Below are 25,533 nucleotides of genomic sequence, written 5' to 3' on the forward strand. Positions count from 1 at the left end.
AGTGCCTCTGAATGGGGAGAGGGCCCTTGAGCACTGGTGGTGGCTGTGCTTTTGGACATTACTATTCTTGGTCACTCACAGGGTCTAGGAAATGAGTACCAGGGAAGCTGCAGGCGGTGTAGGAGTCTGGCTTGGGGACCCTCTGCCTCTAACTGCACCCCTCAGCTGCACCCTTCCCTTGGGCCTAGAGGTTCAGTGGCCGTGGTGTCAGAACGAGCCGGACTATGCTGGATTCTGGGCTGCCTTTCTCTCTGGCTCCTCTCCTGGTGCCTTACAGTGGGTGGGAAGAGGAGGAAGGGCATGGCCTTTGGAGAAAGAGTCCTGTGTCACCGGGGGCAAGCTACTGAGACGCTCTGGGCTTCAGTATAGCCATCTCTACTGCCATCAGTGAAGACTTGAGTGACTCCCATGGGCACGGCGTTCTGCTAGATCACCGAGGTGTGTCACATCGGAGGGTGTCTGGCCCAGGACAGCCTCAGCAGTGACATTTTGGGCCAGATGATTTTGTTGGGGGCTGTCCTGTTGACTGTAGGGAGTTTATAGTGTCGTGGCCTCTACCTGCTAGATGCTGGTAGCACCTCAGTTGTGACAATCAGAAAGGTCTCCAGGCTTTGCCAGATGTCTCCTGGGGGCTATCTCCTCCACCTTCCTACCCCGTTGAAAACCAGTGGTCTGTGGGGAGAGTCCTAATACCTCCATGGCCTCACTGTGAGACTTGGTAGGAGAACGCATGGAAAGTGAGGAGCTGTTATCCGTATTCTCCTGCTGCTGCTGTGGGCCATTTGACACGGGGTGGGGGGGGAGAGGAAGCCACCTGCTCTTCTTGTTCACTCTGCAGCTTCTGACGAGGCTTCTGAAGAGCAACCACCCGGAGGATCTTCAGGCTGCAAACAGGCTGATCAAGAACTTGGTCAAGGAGGTGGGCATTTTTCCACTGGGCTCTGCAGAACCAGCGTTTGACACACGCGTGTATGTGCTGGAGGGCGTCGGTGCACAGTTGGCCGGGGAAAGGGATGGCCTCTGGGCCCAGAATGGGGGCACAGTTGCGGGCTCCCTGAAGGGCAGCAGGATGGTGACCGGAAGAGGAAATCATGCTGTGTACTTCCTAAGTATTTCTATGCAAGAGCCCAAAGCATTTCATAGACCCTAGTTTCTGTCCCAGTGATAGAGTCCAGTTTGGGAATCTGGTTTTCAGAGGGATTAAAGCTGGTGGTATGAAGCAGTAGATCCCCTGGTCCCTGGACTGCACTGCCTTTTGCAGGAATTCTGGGCTCAGAGTGTTTTCTTCGCCACTGAGTGAACACTCCTGCCCACTCAGTGTTCTAGTGACTTTCCTGAGCTCGCCAGTGCAGTGCCTCCTTCCCATCCCTCGCTCAGGCATTATCTAGGGCTTCTGCTCCCTCACCTCCATTCTCTCTCTTCTAAAAGGAACAAGAGAAATCTGAGAAGGTGTCCAAGAGAGTCAGTGCCGTGGAGGAGGTACGGAGCCATGTGAAGGTGCTGCAGGAAATGCTGAGCATGTACCGCAGGCCGGGGCAGGCCCCACCAGACCAGGAGGCTTTGCAGGTACTGGTTTTAAAAAATAAATTCAAGTGGAATTGAGTGTAATTGACACATTAGAAATTGCACATATTTTAAGCATATTTGATGTGTTTTGACATGTGTGTGTCCAGGAAGCCATCATCATAATCAAGATAGTAAACATGTCCTTCACCCTCCAGAATTTCCTCATGCTCCTAGGTTATCCCTCCCCTCCTTTCCTGTCTCCCCATCCCCCAAGCAACCACTGCCTTGCTGTCTGTTCTGATTAGTTTATACTTCCTAGACTTTTTTGTATGCAGGGAGCAATACAGTTTTCTTTCCTTCTTTCTCTGTTTTTCTTTCTGGCTTCTTCCTCTTGGCATAATTGAGATCCATTCATGGCATGTGTATCAATAGCTTTTTATTGAGTATATTCTGTTGTGTGTATTACAACATGTATGTCCATCTTTTTTTTTTTTTTTTAAAGATGTTATTTATTTATTTGAGAGAGAGAGAATGAGAAAGCGCACATGAGAGGGAGGAGGGTCAGAGGGAGAAACAGACTCATTGCCGAGCAGGGAGCCCGATGCGGGACTCGACCCAGGGACTCCAGGATCATGACCTGAGCCGAAGGCAGTTGCTTAGCCAACTGAGCCACCCAGGCGCCCTGTATGTCCATCTTTTGATAGATATTGGGTTGTTTCCAGCTTTGGGTGATTATGAATTAAGCTGCTATAAACAATTGTGTATAGTTATATATAGGATTTTGTGTGAACATACATTTTCCTTGGGTATACACCTGGGTGTGGGATTGCTGGGTCACATGCTAAGTGTATAGTTAACTTTGAAAAATAGTTGGCCAGTTTCTTAAAGTGGTTGTGTCATTTTATGTATCTAACAACATTACACGAGAATTCTAATTCCCCCCGCACAGCTACACATCTCGGGGTCTTTTTTTTTTTTTTTTTAACACCTTTAGTGAGAATTTACATATCCTAAAAGCAGCCGTCAACCCTAACTGGAAGAATTTAATCAGCCCTAAAAGAAGTCCTGTGCCCATTAGCAGGCACTCTCTGCCAACACCTATTCCACCGGCTCCTGGCAACCACTCATCCATGTTCTGCATCTGCAGATTTGCCTCTTTGGACATTTTGTGTAAATTGAATCCTATAACATGTGGTCTTGAGTCTGGCTGCTCTCACTTAATGTTTGGAAGATTTCTCCATCTTGTAGTGTGTATCAAAACTTTATTCCTTTTTCTGGCTGAGTAACCTTCCATTGTACGGCTGCCTCACGTTTTGTCCGTTCATCAGTTGGGCATTTGGGTTTCCACTTTGGCTATTAGGAATGCCGTATACAAGTTTTCTTGTGTGTGAAACATAAGCTTTTGATTTTCTTGAGTATAGATACCTAGAACTGGAATTGCTGGATCATCTGGTGGCTTCATTTAACTTTCTGAGCACTGCCAAGCTGTTTGCCAAATCATTGTGGCATTTTACAATCCCACCAGCGATATAGGAGGGTTCCAGTTCTCCATATCCTGCCAACACTTGTTACTGGCTGTCTTTTTGATACTAGCTATCCTAGTGGGTATAAAGTGGTATCTCACTGTGGTTTTGAAATGTATTTCCCTGGTGACTTAAGCTGAGCTTTCTTTCCTGTGTATCTTGGCCGCTTGTGTGTCTTCTTATCTGAAGAAATGTCCGTTCACATCCTTTGCCCAGTTTTTAATTGGGTTGTCTCTCATTTTTGAGTTGTTAAGGGTTCTTTATGTATCCTGGATACCAGTCCTTTGTCAGACTTTCTCCTTTGATTTTGGAGTTTGATTTATCGGTTTTCTTCTGTCCCCGGTGCCTTCGCTGTCCCAGCTGTGTCACTGCCGCCCAGTGCAGACAGGTGGTGGTGGGGCTGGAGTGCTGTCAGAGTCAGCCGCTCGGACGCTTGTCCTCGAAGCTCTGCTCTTCTCCCTCCTTCTGCCGGCTACATTTGTCTTCTCTGTCTGCATGCCGGCTTTTTATGCTTCTTGGCACAGGAAAGACGGCCTTCACGTAGCTCCTTAGTTTCCCTGTCCTTCCATTTCACGGGGTTAGCAGAAACAAACTAGTAGCTTTCCTCAGTCCAAATTCCCGAGAGAAAAATAGATTTGTCCAGCAAGGCTCCTGTATCTACCCCAGGTCAGTCAGCTATAGCTAGGATTGGGTAGAGTTACAGAGAAGATCATGCCGGCCTTCTGGGGCCAGAGGGGACAGTACTCAGAAGGATTAGTGGGCTTGGGCCAGGCAGATGCTCCAGAGCCAGTTCCCTGAGGTGAGTTTGTGCCAAAGCCCCTCGGCAAGGTTGGCATGCTGGGCTTCTAAATAGCACAACTTTCCCCCACCCAAGATGATAACCAGCTAGGAGACAGGAGAGACATAGCAGGAAACAAAATTTCATCTTTATAATGGGTAGAGCCTACTTTGGAAAAAGTGGCACATAAATATTGGCAAGTGGCTTCCTAATACTGAAGCCGAATCAGGCAGGTTTACCTACCACGTAAGTGTTGCTACACCACCGTTCTCCCCACAAGGGGCTTCCTTCTCTAAAACGTAGAGCTGGTCGGAGCAGAGCCGAGAGTGTGGGCTTCCATATAGGCAGGGAGCTCTCAAGAGCAAAGTGGCAGGAAGGGGCTCCTTTCTGCTTCCTCTCCCAGACTCCCCTAAGCAGATAGGTCATTTCGCCAGCCCTGGGGAAGGGGGCAGGGAGCGCTACCATCAGGGAAGACTGGAGTGTTAATTGGGCTCCCTCTCAAGGAAGGAAGCCTAACATGGACAGAAGTTACGTCCTCAGCACCTAGTATGTGGAGGGTGAAGTTGTCCAGAGCCACTCTCCGGGGATGAGGAGAGAGAGATTCCCAGATGTTATTGGTGCGGACTGAGGTTTAGTCCTGGGAGAACATGCAGTGGGAATCAGGGAGTGTTGTTGGAAAAATCTGATGCCTGTCTTCCAACAGTTGGATGGGGAGTTTGGATTAGTTTTAAAGCAGGGTAGTCGCTTCAGGTTTCCATGTGGGGTTACCCCATTATTAAAGCTCTTACAGGGGCGCCTGGGTGGCTCAGTCAGTTAATCATCTGCCTTTGGCTCAGATGATGATCTCGGGGTCCTGGGATTGAGTCCTGCATCGGGCTCCCTGCTCAGCGGTGAGTCTGCTTCTCCTTCTGCCACTGCGCCCCTCCCCCCTCTACCACCCTTCCCCTCCCCCCCCCCAGCTCATGCTCATGCTCTCTCACGCGCTGTCAAAAATTTTAAAGAATCTTAAAAAAATAAAGCTCTTCTAGAGAGCAAGGAAAGGAGCTTGGAGAAGAGGTAATGCTGTACGTGCTCAGAAGGTGGATTCTTAGGCCATCTGTTACCTTTTTAACTATTTTAAAAATTCCGGTAACTATAGCCCAAACTGTTTCTGACACCGTGACGGCCATGTCACTTCAACCTGCAGCCATACATATGGGACAGACTCAGGAGACTCCAGAAGCAGCAGACCGCCACTGTGTGCTTATTGGAGGCACCTGGGGCCCTGCTGCGAACCAGCTCTGTTTTCTCAGGTGGTGTATGAGCGCTGCGAGAAGCTGCGGCCCACCCTGTTCCGGCTGGCGAGTGATACCACGGACGACGACGATGCGCTCGGTAAGGCCGTTCTTCTCTTGGCACAGCCGGGACACTGGAGGGCAGAACACACATGCCCCTTCCTGCTGGGACACAGTGGTGCCAGAGACCAGACAGCATGGCTTTTGTGGCGATTGGGCTTTGGAAGGGCGTGGCCTTAGAACTGATTTCCGGGACGATCTAGGCTTGAGCAAGCGATCATCAGCTGGTCTGAAAGCCTAGAGAGGGGTGGAAATGTGCCGTGAAGGTTAGGCGCTAGGGAGATGCTGGAAGGAAGACTAACTTCCACAGAAGTCTGAGGAACTGCTGCATCTCGAAGGTTTCACCAGCCTAAGTGCCATCGGGGGCTGGGTCGCCAACGTGAGGCAGGCTGAGGAGGAAGGGCAGGAATAATGGTAGGGACAGCGGAGAATTTTAATATCTGTGCACAGAGATTAAAATATCTTACACTTTTTGTTATGGACAATTTCAGGACATGTGCACGGAAATAGTGGGATAAATCCTATGTCCTGTTCACCTGTTGGTAACAGCTACCAGCTCATGGCCCATCTTTTTTCCTCTTGTTGCATGTGTGCTGCTCTCGCTCCCCCATCACTTATTCTCTTTGAAGCAAATTGCAAACATTCCAAGGTAATCAAATAGTCAGTCAGTGTTCAGATTTCCCTGGGCACTTCTCTCTCTAAACATCTCTTGCTAACCCTCCCACCTCAGCGCACCCCCCCTTTTTTTTAAGTTCTGAATCAGACTCAGAAAAGGCATACTTTGCAATTGGTATTTTGTAAGTCTTTTTTAATGGATAGCCCCTTGGTTCTTTTTCTCCTTCTTATTAGATGAAAAACATGTCCTTTGACCTACAGAGTTTCTCTAGGCCTCAGTGTTCTGATGGCGTGCCCCATGATATTTAATGTTTTTCCATATCTGATACTTCTTATAAATTCCTGATATTTCTTATAAATTGGATCAGGGGCTTGATCAGATTCAGGATCAGTTGGAGCAGGGATGTGGGGAGCAAGAACACTTCATGGGTGGTGTTCAAGAAGCCTTTGGTTTCTGATTATCTCTGTGATTATGGTCTGAACCCATCATTTTCTCTGATTGCAATCAGCTCAAACAATCAAATTTAAATTTTTAAGCAACTCATCCATGCTAACTAAAACATTTTGCCAGGTGAATTCAACCCCATGTTGCAGCTTATGTGTTAAGAAAATTGGCAGGAGCCAATTCACAAATGCTTGTGAAGTTTTTGGAATCCAGTGCATATTTTATACTTATATACGACATTTCAATTTGGATGGCAAGATTTCATCAGGAATACTTGATCTATATTTAGATTTTATGAAATTTATAGGTGAAAACATATATTCATGTACCAGTTTGTTCCCTACATACTTAAAAAGCTTTCTAATAAGTGAATAAAGTACCAAAAAACCTTTTTTTTTTTTTTTTTTTTTTGATTTTATTTATTTGAGAGAGCACAAGCAGAGGGAGAAGCAGGCAGAGGGAGAGAGAGAAGCAGGTCCCCACTGAGCAGGGAGCCTGATGGGGGCCTTGATCCCAGGACTCTAGGATCATGACCTGAGTTGAAGGCAGCTGCTTAACCAACTGAGCCACCCAGGTGCCTCCCCCTGCCCTGAAAAACTCTTAATATTCACATACACATTGACAAAACTGTTTTTATTTTAAGTTAATTAATATTAAAGTTTTAGTTCCTTAGTTGAAGGGGCCATGTTTCAAGTGTTGGCCATTGTGTTGGAAGGTACTGGGAACGGTGGTGAAGAAATTTGGTTCCTCCTGCATCTTGAGAGCTAGAAGTGCTGGGGATTAGGGCCTGAATAACTAGGTCTGCTAGGGGCCTGATCACATGATCTGGGGGCAGGAGGCATGGGTATACTGAACCTGGTAGTGCTGCGTGACCCCTGCTTTCTGGAATGGCTTAAAAAACACTGAGATTGTTGGTAGCTGAACCGGGGGGTTCTCATTTTTCCCTCCTTCAGCGGAGATTCTCCAGGCAAATGACCTCCTCACCCAGGGAGTTCTGCTGTACAAACAGGTGATGGAGGGCCGAGTCATCTTTGGGAACACAGTGACCAGCTCAGTGGGAGACCTACCTGTCTCCAGAGGTATGTGCAAAGAAGCCTCTCCTTATGTTCTGCCTGGGCATCCTGCAAATCCCGGAGAAGAAATGGATCCTCAGAATATTCTGGGTTGTGGTGTGGAAATGAGAGGCCTTGCCCTTTTTTCCCTTCCCTTTGGGGGATGGTTTTATGTAGCCAGCGTCTGCCACGTGTGCCATCACGAACTGACTGGCAGGCTGGACCCTAGCTCTGGCTATCCACGGGAGCAGATGGCTATATTGCGCCCAGGTTTTGATTCCTCTTCTCATGAATGCTTACTTTGAGGAGCTAGAAACCAAAAAAGTGATCTGTTTTGGTGGTGCCAAGCAGGCTAGCTGCGTCAGAATCATCTGGCACACTGGCTGAACTGCAGATTCTTAGGTCCTCAGCTCGGACCTTCTGAATCAAGACTGCTTAGAGCTTGGCCTGGGGGTTTGTGTTTTTATCAAGCGCTCCAGTGATTGTGACGAGTTGTTGTCAAAAGGCCTGTGAGCAGGAGACGTCCGCCCTGTTGCTGGCCAGGTTGAATGGACCCCTAGCAGAGGACAGTGATTGCTGGGGTAGGAAGGCAGTCCCCTGGTTGCCTCCTATTCCAGATACCAGCTCAGGCTATACATCAAGCCATTCAGCGGGGGTGCATTGAGGGGGTGAGGTGATGTCTTCTGATTGAGAGGAGGCCTGTGGGAAGCTAATGGGCATTAAGTAGAGACTTTGCTCGCATCCTCACCTATGTTCCTGACTGTTCTCTAGTCTTTCAGAAACCAGCAGGTTGCATGAAGAGCTGTCCTCTGATTGACTTGGAGGTGGACAATGAATCTGAGCAGGCCGGGACTGTGGCACCGTCTTTGCTTCACCAGGACCTGGCAGCCTTAGGTGAGGGTGGGTGTTTAGGGGGAGCAGGCGCAGAATGGCCCTGACTCCCAGGAAGAGCAAGTAAGCTGGTTCCGCTTGGGGAGAATATGCCTGTTTTCAGAGGGAGCTGGGTATACAGTAGTCCCCCACCTCGTCCGCAATTTCAGTGACTCGCGATCCAGAAGCAGATGATCCTCCTTCTGACATATGGTCAGAAGGTCAGTAGTAGCCTAGGGCTACGTCCCATGCCTACGTCATTCACCTCACTTCATCTCATCACGTAGGCATTTTATCATCTCCCATCACAAGAAGACAAAGGGTGAGTACAGTATAATATATTTTGAGAGCGAGAGACCACATTCACATAATTCTTACTACAGTATATTGTTGTTATTATCCGTTACTGTGTCTAACTTACAAAGTAAATGTAATTGTAGTTATGTATGTGTGGGGGGGAAAAAAAACATAGTATATGGAGGGATTGCTACATCCGCCCTTTCAGGCATCCACCAGGGATCTTAGAACATATCCCCTAATGGATAAGGGGGCACTACTATCCTGGAAAGTTTGGAGAGGTCCTCTTTGCATTTAGTCTCAGATTTGTCATGGATGAGTTGAATGATTTTGGGTAATTTGCTTTGCCTGGGCTTTCTAAATGTTCTAGAAAGGGTGAACATGATAACAATCTCCAGCTCCTGTCAGGTAGAGTTACTGGTGCACATCTTTCTGTTTCTTCCTTACAGGCCTCAGTGATGCTCCGGTTACCCACAAGGTAAGGAAGCTCTTTCTAGGGGTTGGAAGGGAGGTCCCTCAAACCTACGTTCACAAGGGCAGCACTGCCTGGGCGTGGGGGAAGGGGCTACAGCATAGCCTGGTGGCGACTGTGGACTTGGAGGTCCAAAGCCTCTTCCTTACTTATGTTGTCTGGCTTGAACCCCCAGAAAGACACATTTTTCCCTCTCCTTGTATCCCTACTCTCTTCAGTGGTATCCAGGCTCCCGCTTACTGAAGGTCATATCAGGAGTCCTGTGCTCTCTTGCCCTTTTTCTCCTCCTGCCCCAGGAAATGCAGTAAGCCTGTGTCCTGGTGTCACCATGGCTCCTGATCATTCATACCCTGGCCTTATTTTAGCCATTCCTGGTTTGACAGGTTGCTGGTCAGAATTGCTGTAAGGAAAAGAGGAATCCCCCCGCCAGCATGCAGCCAGGTGGTGGTGTTCAGAGCCCTTCTGCAGAAAGGAACTTGCTGGATCTCCTCTCCCCACAGCCGTGTCCAGGACCTCTGTGAGTCTTGTGGGCAAGGAAAGTAGAAGAGGGGCTCCTGTGCATGCTTCCTGCTCCTTGCGTGAGGGCCAGGCCGAGGAGCCATGTTGGTGTGCGGGAACATGGGGCACACTTGGAGACAGCCAGAGACTTCTCTCCCTGGAGGGACTGCTTCCTTCCTACCAAGGGTTCCATATGTACCTCCCCTCTTCTCCTTTGACTCCCTATCCCAAGTCAGACGAAAAGACATGCTTTGGTTAGGACCTCTGCAAAGGGATTGGTTTAAGGAGTAGCAGCAGTAGATGATGATGATGATGTGGTGTTCATAGGCTTTTTTTTTTTTTTTTTTCCTGATTACAAGGAAGTTAAGCAAAATTTGATCACTAGAGAAATAGATAATATAGAAAGGCCCAATTACACTCCCTAAAGATAATGCTCAATGTTCCTTCCTTGCTTTTCTCTCTGTATGTAGTAATGCATTATGTTGTTTATTTTTTACACACATGGGCCATAATTACAGACTGTTGTCCAGTGTGGTTTTTTTCATATAGCATCTTTGATACATGTCCGTATGAGTTTAGATAAATTTGTCTCATTCTGATGGTTGTAATAATCCATATGCATATAATACTCATATATTTAGTCATTGTCCTCTTGTGGGTATTTACGTAGCTTTCAGTTCAGAGGCATTCGGAGCATTTTTATAGTATGGATTCCTAAAAGTGGAAGTGCTCTAAGGCGTGAGTCTAAACGTGTATGTAGATCCTGCTGCTTTGCCTCTGGGAAGGTTGGCGCGGTCTGCCTTCCCGTAGACACCCTGAGTGTGTCCGTGTCTGTGGTAGAGACACAAGGTCCTGGTGGACATGAAGATGTGCTGGGACGTCATTCTTGTTTGCACCCAGAGGGAGTCTTTCCATTTACTCCTAACCACTCAGCACAGCGAGGGGCTGGTAATCTTCCTGATTTGGGTGGGTTACTCTGCACTATAGTTTTCAGTTGGTACTGAAAATGTTTTTGGAGTGCCTGGGTGGCTCAGCCGGTTAAGCATCTGACTCTTGATCTCAGCTCAGGTCTTCATCTCAGGGTTGTGAGTTCAAGCCCCGAGTTGGGCTCTTCGCGGTGTGGAGCCTACTTAAAAAATGTTTTCAGTTTACATTCCAAATGGACAAAATCATGAATGAAGTGGTCCGTGTAATTGGTGTTATCTTCCTAACTCCTGTTACTCTGGTGACCACGTACGCGGAAACGTAACCTGACTGAGCAACTCGTTGTCAGAGGCTGTCTGACAACTACAACCCTGATTACCTTAATAATAGCTTCTGGTTTATTGGGTCCTTATGTGTGCACAGTCCTCAATGCTTTTCGTACATTTTCTCATTTAATTCTAATGACAACCCCATGAGGTAGATGTTAGATGATTTCCATCTTATGGTTGAGAAAACTGAGGCGCAGGTGAAATTACACATTTAAAGTCCTATTCCTCTAAAATACATGCACACATATGTATTTTTCTCCCCCTTCTGTATCTCATTCTTCAGAAAGCCTAATCAGATTTCCTGGAATTGTCTATAATTTTTGCTAGTCTTGATATTTTTTTCATTTCTTTGCAGAAATTATGTTCCACAGAAGAGCATCCCTAAGGAAGTGCCCCCCGGCACTAAGTCCTCTCCAGGTTGGTCCTGGGAAGCTGGGCCATTGGCTTCTTCCCCATCCTCCCAGAATACACCTCTGGCTCAAGTATTTGTCCCTTTGGAGTCTGTTAAGCCCAGTAAGTACAGTTTTACCTCCCCCGCCACCCTCCTGCTCTTAAATACCCAACTTTTACCTGCTCTGGATTGGTAGGGGGTGGCTCTTAAATTGGGGAAGCTGAGTGGTAGAGATTTTGCCTGGAGGCAGAGGGTAAGGAGGTGGCTTCACAGTCTTTTACCTACTATTTTTCATAAAGTTTCTGTCTTGGGGTTGACACTAAAAGTGAAGGATATTGGCAGGCAGACTTTAATTAGGGGGCTTGAGTCTGTTTTTGGACATGATGCTCACTCATTTGGAATTCAAGAAGGAAATGTCCAGTGTGGCAGAAATAACTCTGAAGAGGTGAGATTAGATGGAAAGGAAGAACTTGGCTGGTGGCCCTCTTTGGTTGGGGGTCCTCATTAGAGGAGGAGAGCAGAGGTTCCCTCCTTACGAAGGAAGGAAGGAAGGTGACCGTGTACGGTTGGCACACTGGCATGTGAGCAGGAGACACCAGGGTGCTTAGATACAGTATATTTAGAATGTTTTACAGCCTGCTTTGTTATTAAAAGCTATAGCATTTTTTCATGCTGTGAATTGTTTTTCAAAACTTTTACTTTTTAAATGTCTCCATACATCATATAATCATGGTACGTCATTCATTTATTCAATTCCTTTCTTTATTTTTTTTACTTTTTTAATTAAAAATTTGGGGGGGAGAGGGGGCGTGCACTTGTGGGGAGGGGCACAGGGAGAAGGAAAGACTCTTAAGCAAGTTCCACACTCAGCATAGAGGCCAATGCCAGGCTCGATCTCACGATCCCAAGATTATAACCTGAGTTGAAATCAAGTCACTTAACTGACTGAGCCACCCAGGTGCCTTCATTTAATTCCTTTCTGAAGGATAATTTGTTTCTAGTTGTTTGCTGTTAAAAACTGCTACGGTGAACATCTCTGGACACTTGTGTTTTTAAACTTTCCTGATTATTTCATCAGGATATATTCTTAGAAATGCTGGGTGTAGACATTTAAAATTTTGATCTGCATGACCAAGATCCCTTCAGAAAGGTTGCCTCTTTCCCCATAAACTCACCACCGTCCCTCAAGAGGACTTTTAATCTAATCATACTTTTAAATCTTTGACAGTCTCATTGTTAAGTGATGTTTGGCATGAGCTAAGGATCATCATTAAACATTTTTTCCCAGATTAGATAATTGTCTGCCGCTTATCGAATCAGCCACTGATTTTGACATAGATGTTCTAACACGTTGAATTCTCCTACTAGATCTATTCTGCATGCTTTGTTTCCTACCTCTCCGCTTGGTTATGTACTTACGAGTATTTCTTGACACAAATAGCCTATCCTCCCTCTTCTTAAGTGGATAGTCTCATACCCCCCCACCCCCCCTTTGCCTTAGAATCATTTCTTAGCTGAATTAAAATAATCCTTTTAGGATTTCCATTGGAAGGTCAGTAAACCTATTGACTTGAAGAGATCTGTGTCTTTATTGTTCTGTAAAATTAAATGCAAGAGGTGTGTGTGCATGTAGTCATATAAAAGAGACCAGAAGGAAATAGGCCCAAGTGTTAGCAATGCTTATTTCTGGGTAGGATTAATGGTGTCTTTTATTTCATTATGATATCCTGTATTTTCTCTAGTGTTCATAGTATTTTAGTCCTAATCCTGTCTCCCTCAAAAAAAGTACCTTTTAAAAAAAAAAAACCCTGCTAATATGCTGGGGCGCCTGGGTGGCTTAGTTGGTTGAGCATCTGCCTTCATCTCAGGTCATGATCCCAGAGTCCTGGGATTGAGCCCTGCATCGGCCTCCCTGCTCAGTGGAGAGTCTGCTTCTCCCTCTCCCTCTGCTGCACTCCGCCACTCCCCGACCCCCGCTCATGCTCTCTCTCTCTTGCTCGCTTGCTCTATCTCAAATAAAGTCTTTTAAAAAAACAAACTGGTAATGTGCTTCGGATGGTTGGATGGTGGGGAGCAGTCAGCTTGAGGGGCCCTCGGAGTCCAGCTAGGAGTAGTGAGGGCTGGATTACGGTGGCACCGGAAGGTTGGGTCTGAGGAGGTCAGTCCAGGAGCCGTGCTGATGGTAGAGGCAGCAGCGGCGGATGATAACACGCACATCTCTTTCAGGCATGGCTGTTGGCGGCCTTGTGGTCATGTTAACCCTTTTGGTTGGGTCCTTCTCTACCAGGCAGCCTGCCGCCTCTTATTGTGTATGACCGGAATGGATTCCGAATTCTGCTCCACTTTTCTCAGACGGGGGCCCCTGGCCATCCGGAGGTGCAGGTGTTGCTGTTGACCATGATGAGCACTGCCACCCAGCCTGTCTGGGACATCATGTTTCAAGTGGCTGTGCCCAAGGTGAGTCGTCTGCTGGCCCGCTCCTTTGAATTTTTCAGTAAAGCTAGCATTTTTGAGCGCCAGGCCCTTTACTAGGACATGATCTTTTAGTTAGGTACAAGAGACACATTCTTCAAAGGAATTTAAGATCAAATGGGAGTTTTATTGGCTTATTTAATGGGGGTTTCTGAATATCTGACTTCAGATGTGGCTGGATCTAGATAAGTTCTTAAAATGATTCCTTAAGAATCTCTTTCCACCTCTTGACTGCTTTCTTCTTTGGAGCCTATTCTCCAACAGACTCCACACAGCATGTAAATGGCTACCAGCAGGTCCAGAGTTACATAGCCCATACCCTCCTGAACCCTTTTTATCTCGGAAGGAAACTTCCACCTGGCATGAGGCATATATATTGATTACCCTCGAAAGGGCTAGGATTGGCCCTGTTGGCATTACTTGGATATCTGGGACCAGTACCTTGTGTTCAGGGATAATGAGGTACTCTGGCCAATGTAGGTATTATGTCCATTCCTCTTCAAGGGAAGTAGGGACCCCACTGATTAACAGCCATACCAGCATCACAGTGAACAGGGAAAGGATGTCCTGGAAGGAAAGATTCAAGGTGGGCAAAAGTAAACATACACATTCTCTCATCCTCATGGTAGTCTTGTGGGACATGTGTTATCGTTAATCTCTATTTTATATACTTCTAGTCCAGGGCTCAGAAAGGTTAAGTATTTTGCCCAAGATCCCAGAGCTAGTAAGAAGCAGAATTAGAACTCAGCCCAAGGTATGCCCTAGCTCTTCATGCTGCCTCTCAGAAGCCAACCATTGACCACACAACTTCTGTTTATGGAAGGGAAGGACTTTTGGACCCTTTAATTATTTGGTGGGTGGAGGTCAAGTTTTCCTGCTTACCTGAACTCCCTCTTTGAAGCTGTACTTTATTAGGAACAAGTTAGATACTGGATTTATCTCCGCCCCCGCCCCCCCCCCATAGTCCATGAGAGTGAAGCTGCAGCCGGCATCCAGCTCCAAGCTCCCTGCGTTCAGTCCGTTGACACCTCCAGCTGTGATCTCTCAGATGCTGTTGCTTGACAATCCACACAAAGTATGTTCTGGTAACTTTAATAACAGGGGGATGGGGGGCCCCTGGACTGTAGGGAGTTTGAAAGAGCTTTATTTGGGTCTTGCTCTACAGTCTCTGGTTGGGAGTGGTGGTGAGATTTTCCTTGCTTAGTCTTTTCTTCAGGGCTCATTGGAAGAAGATCTCTGACTGGGTTGCCATAGCTGGGAACTGAGAATGTGACACGAACTCCCCCTCGTACCATGAGTCTTCTGAAAGGGTGTGCCTGTCCTCCTTAGCCACTCTGAGTTGTGGTCCACCTCAGGACTGCAAAGCTGTGGGAGTTCTCCCAGGACATATGGCTTCAGTTTGTCATCCCAGAGGGTCCTGGCCAGGTGTTCCTGTCATAGTTGTTTCAAGGCCTTACTGGCATGGAATTAACATGATACGCTGTTCCTTGGTGACTGCTAGGTGGGTAAAAGCTCGTACACTGGGCTGGTCTCTGTGTCTCCCCACTAATTTAATGTCTTCTGTCTTTGCCTAGGAGCCCATCCGGTTACGGTATAAGCTGACATTCAACCAGGGTGGACAGCCTTTCAGCGAAGTAGGAGAAGTGAAAGACTTTCCAGATCTGGCGATCTTGGGTGCAGCCTAACTTTTCACAAGACAGACCCTGCCATTCGAGCTTAGGCCAGTGTGAATTTTGCTGTCTAGATAGGACTAATCATGGTGATTTAGTGCGGGGTGCCAAGAGTTCTATCCTGATGTCAGGCTCTGGATCCCAACCTCTGACTCATTCTGCAGATACTATTTGTGTGTGTGTGTGTGTGTGTGTGTGTGTTGTGGGGGGTTGTGGGGGAGGGTAGAGCAGGGCTTGGGATGTGGACAGTGTGGGAAATGCTAAAGCATTTCTGACAACCATCTGCTACAATCATCTGTTTCTGCATGTTGGTGGACACGGATGTCCCCGCCTCAGGTTGGAGGTTTTATAAGCCAAAGTTGTGTTGTTATGTTTTTTCCATGTATTGTTATCTTTTCATTCATCCACTCTGTGCCTTGTCAGCCTTTGAAAGTCTTGGCTGCTCCCAGGCTGCTGTTCTCAGGGACCTTAAAAGGGACCTGGTTGGTCTTGGGGCAGAGAGTATCTTCTGGGGCACTCTCTTCCAAGAAAGACCTTGTCTCCATTTCCATTAGAGAATGCTGCTTGCATGTGTTTGAGAAGATCTTCTAAATGGAATGCTTGTTGCACTGTTTGCCAGGCGAGGGGCTGCCACTAGACCAGAGGACCACACTGGGTGGGCCAATCATGTCCTTCACCACCGTGCCTTAGAATCACCCAGAGAGGACCTTCCAGGGCAGAGGGGAAAGCAGATCCCAGGCCTCATGCAGGCCTCAGGTTCTGTGGGTGGGGCAGCCTGTCTGGGCCCTTCCTCAGGACCCTCCTCTCTATTCTCATCCTCCTCCTCCACGAGCGTCTACTCTCCGAGCTCTTCAGTGGTGACGCCATGCCAGTCATTGTCAGTCATAACTAACAGGCTCACCCTTGCCTGTCAACTTCACTGTCCAACATGAAGAACTGTGACACAAATAGGTATGAAAAGAGCTTAGCAGTGATTTCAGTGGTGACTGAATATAGAAAGTCCTTGAATAAATACCCGTGTAGCAAATATGCTTTGTGGAGTCTTGAGTAAGTAGGAGATGCAGAGCCTGTTGCATTTAGAGGCGCTAAGCCTCCAGGGCCCTGTTGCCTGTTGAGGAAATAGGAAGACTTCTTGCTGTGGAACCTGAAGAGCGGCTTCAGTGAAGGGATAGGCCCTGCGGGTCCGAACAAAGCTGGAAGAGAGAGGTGGATTTTTGTTACATATATGGTGTGAAGGGAAAATGCCGGTTCATCACCTGTTCTTAGCACCTGCCGTGTGCTAGGTGTCTTCTGCTGTCCTGCTTTGCTGGTCAGTGGGGCACATGAACTGAGCCTTGCTGATAGGGCCTGATAAAGGACTTTGAAATCCGAGCCGCTCACCTGTTGGGGCAAGACTACCTCAGGAACCGCAAGACTCTGTTTGGGGCTCTTTATCACAAAATCTGGTACTTTCCAGGTTAATCTTTGAACTTCTGCGTATAGTTTGAACCCCACCAACACTAATTGGTGGGGATGGGAGCTGTAAAAGATGATCTAGCTATGCTAATTTTTAAGCAAATGTGAAAACTCGTAAAACCGATAAGGGATGGGTGACTTCTTCATTTGGCGTAATTCCCATATGATTCATTTTAATCTAAAATTTCTTGCATGTTCAAATATTCTATATAGCTTTTATGGGCTCTAGCTAATCTCATAAAGTCTTTAAGAGGAACCTGTCGTAATGATGATGCCTGCCTATGCAGAACTTCTGTCAGGGTGGGTGAATGAGACGAGATTTTTACCCCCTGGTTCAGTGGTGAACTTGTGTGTGTCTCAACCTTCTGTCTTCTGGGAGCCAGACTCCCAGCGGTGCTTTGGTGGAGTTGCACCAGGGTAGAGTGTCTGTGGGGGGGGAGGCGTTCCTGAAAGTGGCCCTGGTGTGTGTCATCAGCGCCTTCTGATGATCCGGCTCCGTGGCTACTGAAGGCCTGACCCATATCCTTCCGTTCCCTCCACAGCAGTTGTGGAGCAGCTCCCGGGAGCCCTGCACAGTTGCAGGCACTGCAGATACCACAGTGGAAAGTTCCTGCCCTCGTGGCTCTTCTCTTCTAGTGGTGTACTGGGTGGGGACCTGGCACTGATGGTCGGGATTCGTCCCCTATCCTGAATTCCTCTTCCAAGCCCCTGCTCATCCCTGTCTCTTGACTTACTTCTGTGACTCTGTGTTTCTCTTGCTCTCTTAAATGTGGCGTTGCCCAGGGTTTAGTCCTTAGGACTCTTCTAAGCACATCTGGGCAGCTAACCACTAGGTGGGTCCTAGACCTCTAGCTCAAGCTTCTACCTCCCTGCTGACATCCATATTCATCAGTGGCTATTTGTAGGTTTCACTATTGTCTTGGGCTCCAAAAGCTTAGAATGGAACCCAGCCGCCGCCTCCTCCCCTCTTCCCCTTATATTTTCTTTTATTTGAAAACACCTATATGAACTTTCATGGATCCTTGATTCCTGTTCCTTCTAGAGCCACTCAGTTGTTTTTGTCTCATCTAGTCTATTTCTGAATATGACATCTTGCCCTCTCCTTGGTCTCCTGACCAAGTTCACATGGTCACTGCCCTGGTTTGGCTTTTCGGGGGGGAGACGGGGTGGTGCAGTTATCTGCCTCTCAGTTCCCTGAACTATTATACTTGCCACCACCAGAATTATCTAACAGATCTGGCCACTTGACCTCTTGCTGAGAAATCCTGAATGGCTTCCTTATGTCCTAAAGTTGATGCAATCAGGTTGAATGCTTAAGTATTCATTGCCCTTTTCTAACTTCCTATGCTTCCTACCGTTCTGCCACCTGCCAGGAACGAGCACTTTGCCACAGCCACAAGAAAGTCCTTTCTTTCATGTTTTGATAATGCCATGTGTTTTCATGACATTAGGAGGTAACTCCTCTCCCCTTATCTCTTCAATGAATTTAAGACTAGGCTAGAACCCTGCTTTATCTGTGAGCCACTGTGAGCATAAATGGGCTATGGAGATGGGAAATGTTGAAAACAGAGTAAATGACTTAATGACCAAAAGAACACGGACCAAATAAAGCAAAAGAACACGAACATTACATATTAAAAATGGTGTAGGGGCACCTGGGTGGCTCAGCATCATCTTGTTCTCAGCTCAGGTCTTTATCTCAGGGTTGTGAGTTCAAAACGACTGTAAATTGAGAGACCAAGCATTCAGGGTAGAAAGCAAAGGTGATATTCTAAAATACAAGTAGTGCTTGATTACTACAGTGTTTACAAATCAAATTCTTCATATCCAATGTAGAAGATGCTGTCCCAGCCCCAAAATATAAAATTCTATCAACTAGGTGTTTTGTTTTGTTTTTTCTTTTGAAGAAAACAGTAGGAGAGTGTCCTGGAATGGTAGCCCTGGTTTGGGGGGAGGAGTTTTTCATTTTTGTTTTTATTTTTAAGTAAAGATATGGCCTGGCATTTACCATCTGGGAAGAGGTGAAGCCAGGTAGGACAGAGGAAATGTCCTCAGGTGAGATGAGCCAAGCCTTTCATTATATAGTTGAGGCCCTTAAGGTCCAGAGTTCTCATGACATTTAATGTCAGCTGGAATGAAAAAATCCAGGCCTTTTTTCCCCTTGCCCAGCGCATTCCCAATTACACCACGTTCATTCTGAAAAAGCTTGCATCTTAAACAGTAAACATTCTCTTCCTTCTGACTTTTATTCTTGAATACCTCATCCCACTACTAGAGGTAACACTTTGATTTTAAAAGTTAAAATTGTAAAAACATACTGCACTGTTACAGGCCCCAGATACATAGGATTTTAACATTTGCAGTCTTCTGAATCCCCAGTTTGAAATAATTAAGTCAGCCCTTAGTTGTAATTCAGCTCTTTAGCTTCACTACTGCCTCTAAGAAGCCATGTGACCTTGGGTAAGTAATTTATCTTCTTTAGATTCCTCCTCTGTGAAGTGGATAACATAATTTTTTTGAGAATTAAAAGTTAATATATGTAAAGTGACTACGATACTGCATGGCACTTAATTAGCTAAGACTTACTTCATTTACTATTTGATGTTAGCTGGTCCACCTGGTTTCCTTCCAGCACATGAACGGAGGTGACTTGCCCATAACTATAAAGTTTATCTCCTAAAATAAAAAAACTATTTAAAGTTTTGGTGAGTCTCTAATATTGAGACACAGTAAACGTAAAGATAGAAAGGTAACAAAAAGTATTAATACTAATTAGAAACTATACTCCTAAATCTAGTCACCAAAACAATTCTAGCCATTTTGAAACACATCCCTAAGCCTAGTCAAAAGATGACGTCTGTAACAGAACACTTAGAAACTAAGAATGAATATGTTGCCTATAAGCCATTCAGTTAATTTTGTAACAAAGCTGTGCATTCTAAAATTTATAACCCTGACATCAAAATCTGAAGCAGATAACTTGGTCTGCTCTTGTTTCTGAGTGCACATGTAAAATATTAGCTTTAAAGCTAGTGGCACATTGAAAGAATACACTGTACAAAGCATTTTCTGGAAATGCAGTTAACCACATCAATAGCTCAACCGGACTATTTGGTCATCTCAGTAGATGTAGAAAAAGACATTCTAGATTATTCATTGTTTATTTCTAATAAAAATAAATGACCAGGGGTGCCTGGGTGGCTTAGTAAAGTGTGTGCCATTGGCTCAGGTCATGATGCCAGGGTCCTGGGGTTGAGTTCCGTGTCAGTCTCTGTGCTCAGCGGGGAGTCTGTTTCTCCTTCTCCCTCTGCCTCAACTCATGCTGTCTCTCTCTAATATTAAAAAAAAAAAAAAAAAAGACCAGCAGCATGTTTAATAAGGAAATATTAGAGTAGCCTAAACACAAAGGTTTATTTTCTTGTTAAAAAGGCCAGATGTAGTCCAGAACCATTGCTGATAAAAGCATCACAAAGTCATCGGGGATCCAGGCTTCAGCCATCCCTAAATCACCACCCAAGGATAATCTCCTCAGCATGTTACATGGTGATGGCTTGAGATGCTGACATTCTAAGCTACAGGAAGGAATAAAGGAAAACTGACATTCTTAAGGTTTCCCGTAAGTTTCATGTGATACTTGTATTCACATCTTATTGGCTGTTTAGTGACATTGCCCCACTTTGGGCAAGGAAGGCTGAGAAATTGTCATATTTGCATACAGAGCCACGCTGCATGAAATTGGGTTTTGGCCAAGGAAGAACGGAAGACTGGATTTGTAGTAGATTAGCTATCTACCATAAGATACTATGGCAGTCTATTGGGGAAAACTGCCCTTGAACTATTGTTAAATGGAAAAAAAAAACAAAAAAACATGCTTTTATATTTGTCATGACCCTGGTTTTAAAACCAAGCAATCTAGGTATATGTGTGCATATATAATAACTGGTAATTTTGGGTTCTAGAATTGCAAATGAATTTTTAAAATACTTATTTTAGAAAGAGCACATGGTGGGTGAGGGGTAGAGGGGGAAAGGCTTAAGCAGACTCCACGCTGAGTGTTGAGCCTAATGTAGGGCTCAGTCTCACAACCTGAGATTGTGACCTGAGCCAAACCAAGAGTTGGACACTGACTGCGCTGCCCAGGCGCCCTGCGAATGGGTTTTCTTTAAATTTTATCTGCATTTTCTAAAGTTTCTAGGCTGAAAAAACATTTTTATGCTTAAATGTTTTTTCCAAATTAAAAGGTGGAAAGTCTTCCACGTGATTAATCTTCTAGCAGACAGTGTTCTCATCTGTCCTTGGAGATATTCTGGGCATATTCAAATGAACTGGAGTTTTTTGTTTGTTTGTTTTTAATGTAATGATGTAACTTGGAGATAATGCCATGCCACTGCTTAATAGGAAAAAGAATAGCCCCTGCTCTCCCCTCTCCTGACAGCAGTTGGGATCAATCAGTTTTATGTTAAAGGTCCTGTGTATTAAAACTGGCACATGAATTTCCTGGTAGTTTCTGTGTGTTTCTAGTCTCTCCCTCCCACTGGTTCCATTTCCATGGGCCCAGACATGCTTGCCTCTTCTCTAGCAACCCACTCCCTCCTGCCTTACTTCTGTCAGCCCAGCATTGTAGAGGGAAACAGGTATGGGCTTTGGAGTCAGGTTCGGTTTCTAGTTTTATTTTGTTTTGTTTTTGCCACCTGTAGTATCTTGGGCAGGACACTCAACACGTCTGGGCCTCAGTTTTTATATTCTTGAATTGTAAAAATGTTAAAAATCTACTTCATAGATTCAGATGCAGGTTTAATGAGGTCAACAAAATACCAGACACAATAGGGACTCTCTAAATGTAGGTGCTATTTCTCCTCAGATCACCTCATCCGAGATTTATTTATACTGTAACTGTGGTGACTTCCATTTTGTCATGTGGTTCATTTCATAACCTTTCCTGTTCTCATGGAAACCAGTAAAATTTTGCTAAGGGTACTAACCTAATGTTTGCCAAGGCTACAAAAAAAGTTGATGCTTTTGATAGAATCTGACCATCCCCTCCATACGGATCTGTCAAGATTAGTATCAGCTGCAGGAAATGGGTAAGCCCAAAGAAACATTGGTTAAACAAAAGATATTTATGTCTTTGTATTGGCCTCTTGGGATGACTGCAACAATGTACCGTAAGTTGGGTGACCTAAAACAACAGAAACAACAGTTGTGGAGAAGTCTGAAATTAGGCCACGTTCACTCTGAAACCTGTCAGATAATTTTGGTGATTTGCAATGATCTTTGGCATTCTTTGGCTTGCAGCTGCGGAACTCCTCTCTCTACCTTTGTGGTCATGTGGTCTCCCTGTGTGTCTTCACATGACTAATTTACATTGATCATATTGGATTAAGGGCCAATCCTACTTCAGTATAACATCTTAACTAGTTACATCTGCAGTGATGCTATTGATAAGGTCACATTCTGAGGGACTAGGGATTAGGATTTCATGCCTAACTCGTGGAAACACAAGTCAACCATAATTCTCTCAAATTCAGTAACCTTGGAGGTAGTGAGATTAGGGTTTGTATGCAGTCCATATGATGTCATGCACTTAGACGTTCAGTCTTGTTGCTCTGCCATGAGTGAATTCCATTACTAAGAACACTTTATGGTTCAGGGTAGGAGACCAACAAAAGACAAATTACCAAACTCAGGAGACACATCACTACTGATTCTACAGAAATTGGAAAGGATTATAAAGGAATATTATGAACAATTTTATGCCAACTTAGGTGAAATGGACAAGTTTCTAGTAAGGCCCGAATTACCAACTGATTTAAGAAGAACTAGAACAGGGCGCCTGGGTGGCTCAGATGGTTGAGTGTCTGCCTTCGGCTCAGGTCATGATCCCAGGGTCCTGGGATCGAGTCCCGCATCGGGCTCCCTGCTAGGCAGGGAGCCTGCTTCTCTCCCTCTGCCTCTCTCTCTGACTTTCATGAATAAATAAATAAAAAAAAAAAATTAAAAAAAAAAAAAGAACTAGAACATTTGAATAGGTCTATAACGAGTTGAATTAATAGTCTTCTCACGAAGAAACGTCCAGGGCCAGATGGCTTCACATTAAATTCTGCCAAATATTTAAAGAAGAGGCTTTCCCAATTCTCAAACTCCGAAGCTAGAGAAGGAAGGATCACTTACTAAATGATTCTAAAACCAGTATTACACTTAAACCAAAATTAGAGAAAGATCACAAAAACAATATTACGAGTTTTCCCCCACGAACATTGACACGAAAGTCCTCAACAAAATGGTGTCAAAGCAAATCTGGTAACATTCTACATCCTGACCAAGTAGAATTTATCCTAGGAATGCAAGATCAGTTTACCATCCAAATGTTAATTACTATAGAACATCACATGAGTAGAATAAAAGGTAAAAACAACACAATTATCCCAATAGGTACCAAAAAAGTATATGTATAAAATCAGCATTTTAACAAACTAGGAATAGAAGAGAACTTGGTCATCTTGAAAAAGGGATTGGACTGAAAAAGATGCTGAAGATTTGGAGCAAGGCAAAGATGTCTGCTCTTGCCATTTCTATTCAATATTGTACTGAAGATTCTAAGCAGTGCAGTTAGTAGAGGGAAGAAAAAGGTAAATCTGTATTCACAGATATTATGAACCTGTACATAGACAAATTCCAGGGAATACGTACATGCACACATAAATAGAACCGATAAATGTTAAAAGGTACAAGATAAATATACAAAAATCAGTTGTATTCCTATAACAAGAACATGTGAAATGAAATTAATTACATTCACAATAGCATTAAAATGAATGCAATACTTTGGAATAAATTTAACAAAAGTGCAAGATATTTACAATGTACAACAAAAGGTATTGCTGAGAGAAATTAAAGATGATCTAAATTAGAGGTTCTCAACCAGGGGTGATTGTTCCCACCGAGAGATACTTGGCAATGTGTGGAGACATTTTTAGTTGTCACAACCTGGGGGAAGGGATGCTTTTGGGATCTAGTAGTAGAGGCCAGAGATGCAGCCAAACATTGTACAATGCATAGGACAGCCTGAACAATAAATTATCTGGCCACACCAGGGTTGAATAACACCAAGGTTGAAACATCCTGATCTAAATAAAAGGAGAGGCATTTCACATTCATGGATTGGAAGACTGTATTGTCAAGATGCCAATTCTCAAAATGATCTGTAAGTTCAATAAAAACCCTATTCCAGTAGCATTTTTGTGTAGAAATTGATAAGCAGGTCATAGATGGATATGGATATGCAAAGGGTCTGGAGTAGCAAAACAATATTTTTATTTAAGATTTTATTTGAGGGGCGCCTGGGTGGCTCAGTTGGTTAAGCGACTGCCTTCGGCTCAGGTCATGGTCCCAGGGTCCTGGGATCGAACCCCGCATCGGGCTCCCTGCTGGGCAGGGCGCCTGCTTCTCCCTCTCCCTCTGCCACTCCCACCACCTGTGCTCTCCTGCTCCCTGTCAAATAAAATCTTTAAGAAAAAAAGATTTGAGAGAGCGCATGTGAGAGAGGAGGGAGAGGGAGAGAGGGGCAGAGGGAGAGGGAGAAGCATATTCCCCAAGGAGCAGGGAGCCTGACACAAGGCTGGATCCCAGGACCCTGGGATCATGACCTGAGCTGAAGGCAGATGCTTAACCGACTGAGCCACCCAGGTTCCCTGCAAAACAATTTTTTAAAATAACAAAGTGGGAGGACTAACACTATCAGACTTCCAAACTTACTATAAACTATAGAAATCAAGACAATTTGGTATTGGTACAATAGGAATATAGATAATGAAACAGAATTAAGAGTCCAGAAATCCTTACATCTGTGTCACTTGGTTTTTGACAAAAGATCTTAAGGCAATCAGTGGAGAAAGGAAAGTCTAAATCATCCTGGGATAACTGTATATGTGTATGTAAAAAATTAGACGGGCACCTGGCTGGCTCAGAGCATGTGACGCTTGATCATGGGGTTGTAACTTTGAGCCCCACGTTGGGTATAGATGTTACTTAAAAATTAAATCTTTAAAGAATAAACTTAGGCCTTTACCTCACACCATACACAAAAAATGAACTCAAACTGGATCATGGACGTAAATGTAAGAGCTAATACTTTAAAACTTCTAGAAGAAAATTTAGAAATTCTTCATGATTTTGGGTTAGGCAAAGATTTCTTAGATACAAGACCAAAAGTAGGATCCATAAAAAAGAAGTGATAATGGAATTTATCAAAATTAAAAACTTGCACCTCAAAAGACATTAAGAAAATGAAGACAAGATACAGATTGGGAGAAAATAGTTGTGACCCATATTAATAAGGGAAATCAGAATATGTAAAGAATTTAACAGCTCATTAATATGAAGAATTTAACAGCTCAATAATATGAAGACAACCCCATTTGAAAATGGGTGAAAGATTTGAACACGTTTCATCAAAGAAGATGTAAGAATAGCTAATAACATGAAAAGATGTTCAAAATCATTGGTTAGGGAAAGGCAGACTAAAGCAACAGTGACTATTATATACCAGATGTTGGTGAGGGTATAGAGAAACTGGAGCCCTCACACATTATTGATGGTAATGTAAAATGGTGTAGGCTAGTCTGGGTAAGTCTGACAGTTTTCTTAAAAAGTTGAACATAAATTTATCTTGTAACTTAGCAATTCCACTCCTAGGAATATATCCAAAAGTAATGAAAACTTGTCTACACAAAGGCATGTGGCGAACATTCATAGCAGCATTATTCATAATGACTTTAAACTAGAAGCAGCATAAATGTCCATCAGTTGGTGAATGGCTAAATATGTCATATCCACACAATGGGATACTATTCAGCAACATAAAGGAGCAAACTGATAACATGGTGCAACACAAATGGATCTC

General features: G+C 44.7%; 1 protein-coding gene across 2 annotated transcripts in view; it reads left to right on the forward strand.

Annotated features, from left to right (window-relative positions):
* The window catches only part of GGA2 (golgi associated, gamma adaptin ear containing, ARF binding protein 2), a 35,631-nt gene extending 14,507 nt beyond the window's left edge, over nucleotides 1-21,124 (forward strand). For both annotated transcript variants that reach the window (XM_081819835.1, XM_081819836.1), the window contains 11 exons: nucleotides 839-919; nucleotides 1,429-1,566; nucleotides 5,100-5,181; nucleotides 7,155-7,280; nucleotides 8,025-8,147; nucleotides 8,870-8,898; nucleotides 9,276-9,409; nucleotides 10,999-11,156; nucleotides 13,322-13,491; nucleotides 14,471-14,581; nucleotides 15,081-21,124. In XM_081819835.1, the coding sequence (XP_081675961.1) occupies nucleotides 839-919; nucleotides 1,429-1,566; nucleotides 5,100-5,181; nucleotides 7,155-7,280; nucleotides 8,025-8,147; nucleotides 8,870-8,898; nucleotides 9,276-9,409; nucleotides 10,999-11,156; nucleotides 13,322-13,491; nucleotides 14,471-14,581; nucleotides 15,081-15,191 (1,263 nt within the window). In that variant the 3' untranslated portion in view covers nucleotides 15,192-21,124. The remainder of the gene's footprint in view (nucleotides 1-838; nucleotides 920-1,428; nucleotides 1,567-5,099; nucleotides 5,182-7,154; nucleotides 7,281-8,024; nucleotides 8,148-8,869; nucleotides 8,899-9,275; nucleotides 9,410-10,998; nucleotides 11,157-13,321; nucleotides 13,492-14,470; nucleotides 14,582-15,080) is intronic.
* Nucleotides 21,125-25,533: the final 4,409 nt, after the last annotated feature.

This window comes from Leptonychotes weddellii, chromosome 5 (genome assembly GCF_054177405.1).
Source record: "Leptonychotes weddellii isolate Sample4059 chromosome 5, ASM5417740v2, whole genome shotgun sequence".
Lineage (NCBI taxonomy): Eukaryota > Metazoa > Chordata > Mammalia > Carnivora > Phocidae > Leptonychotes > Leptonychotes weddellii.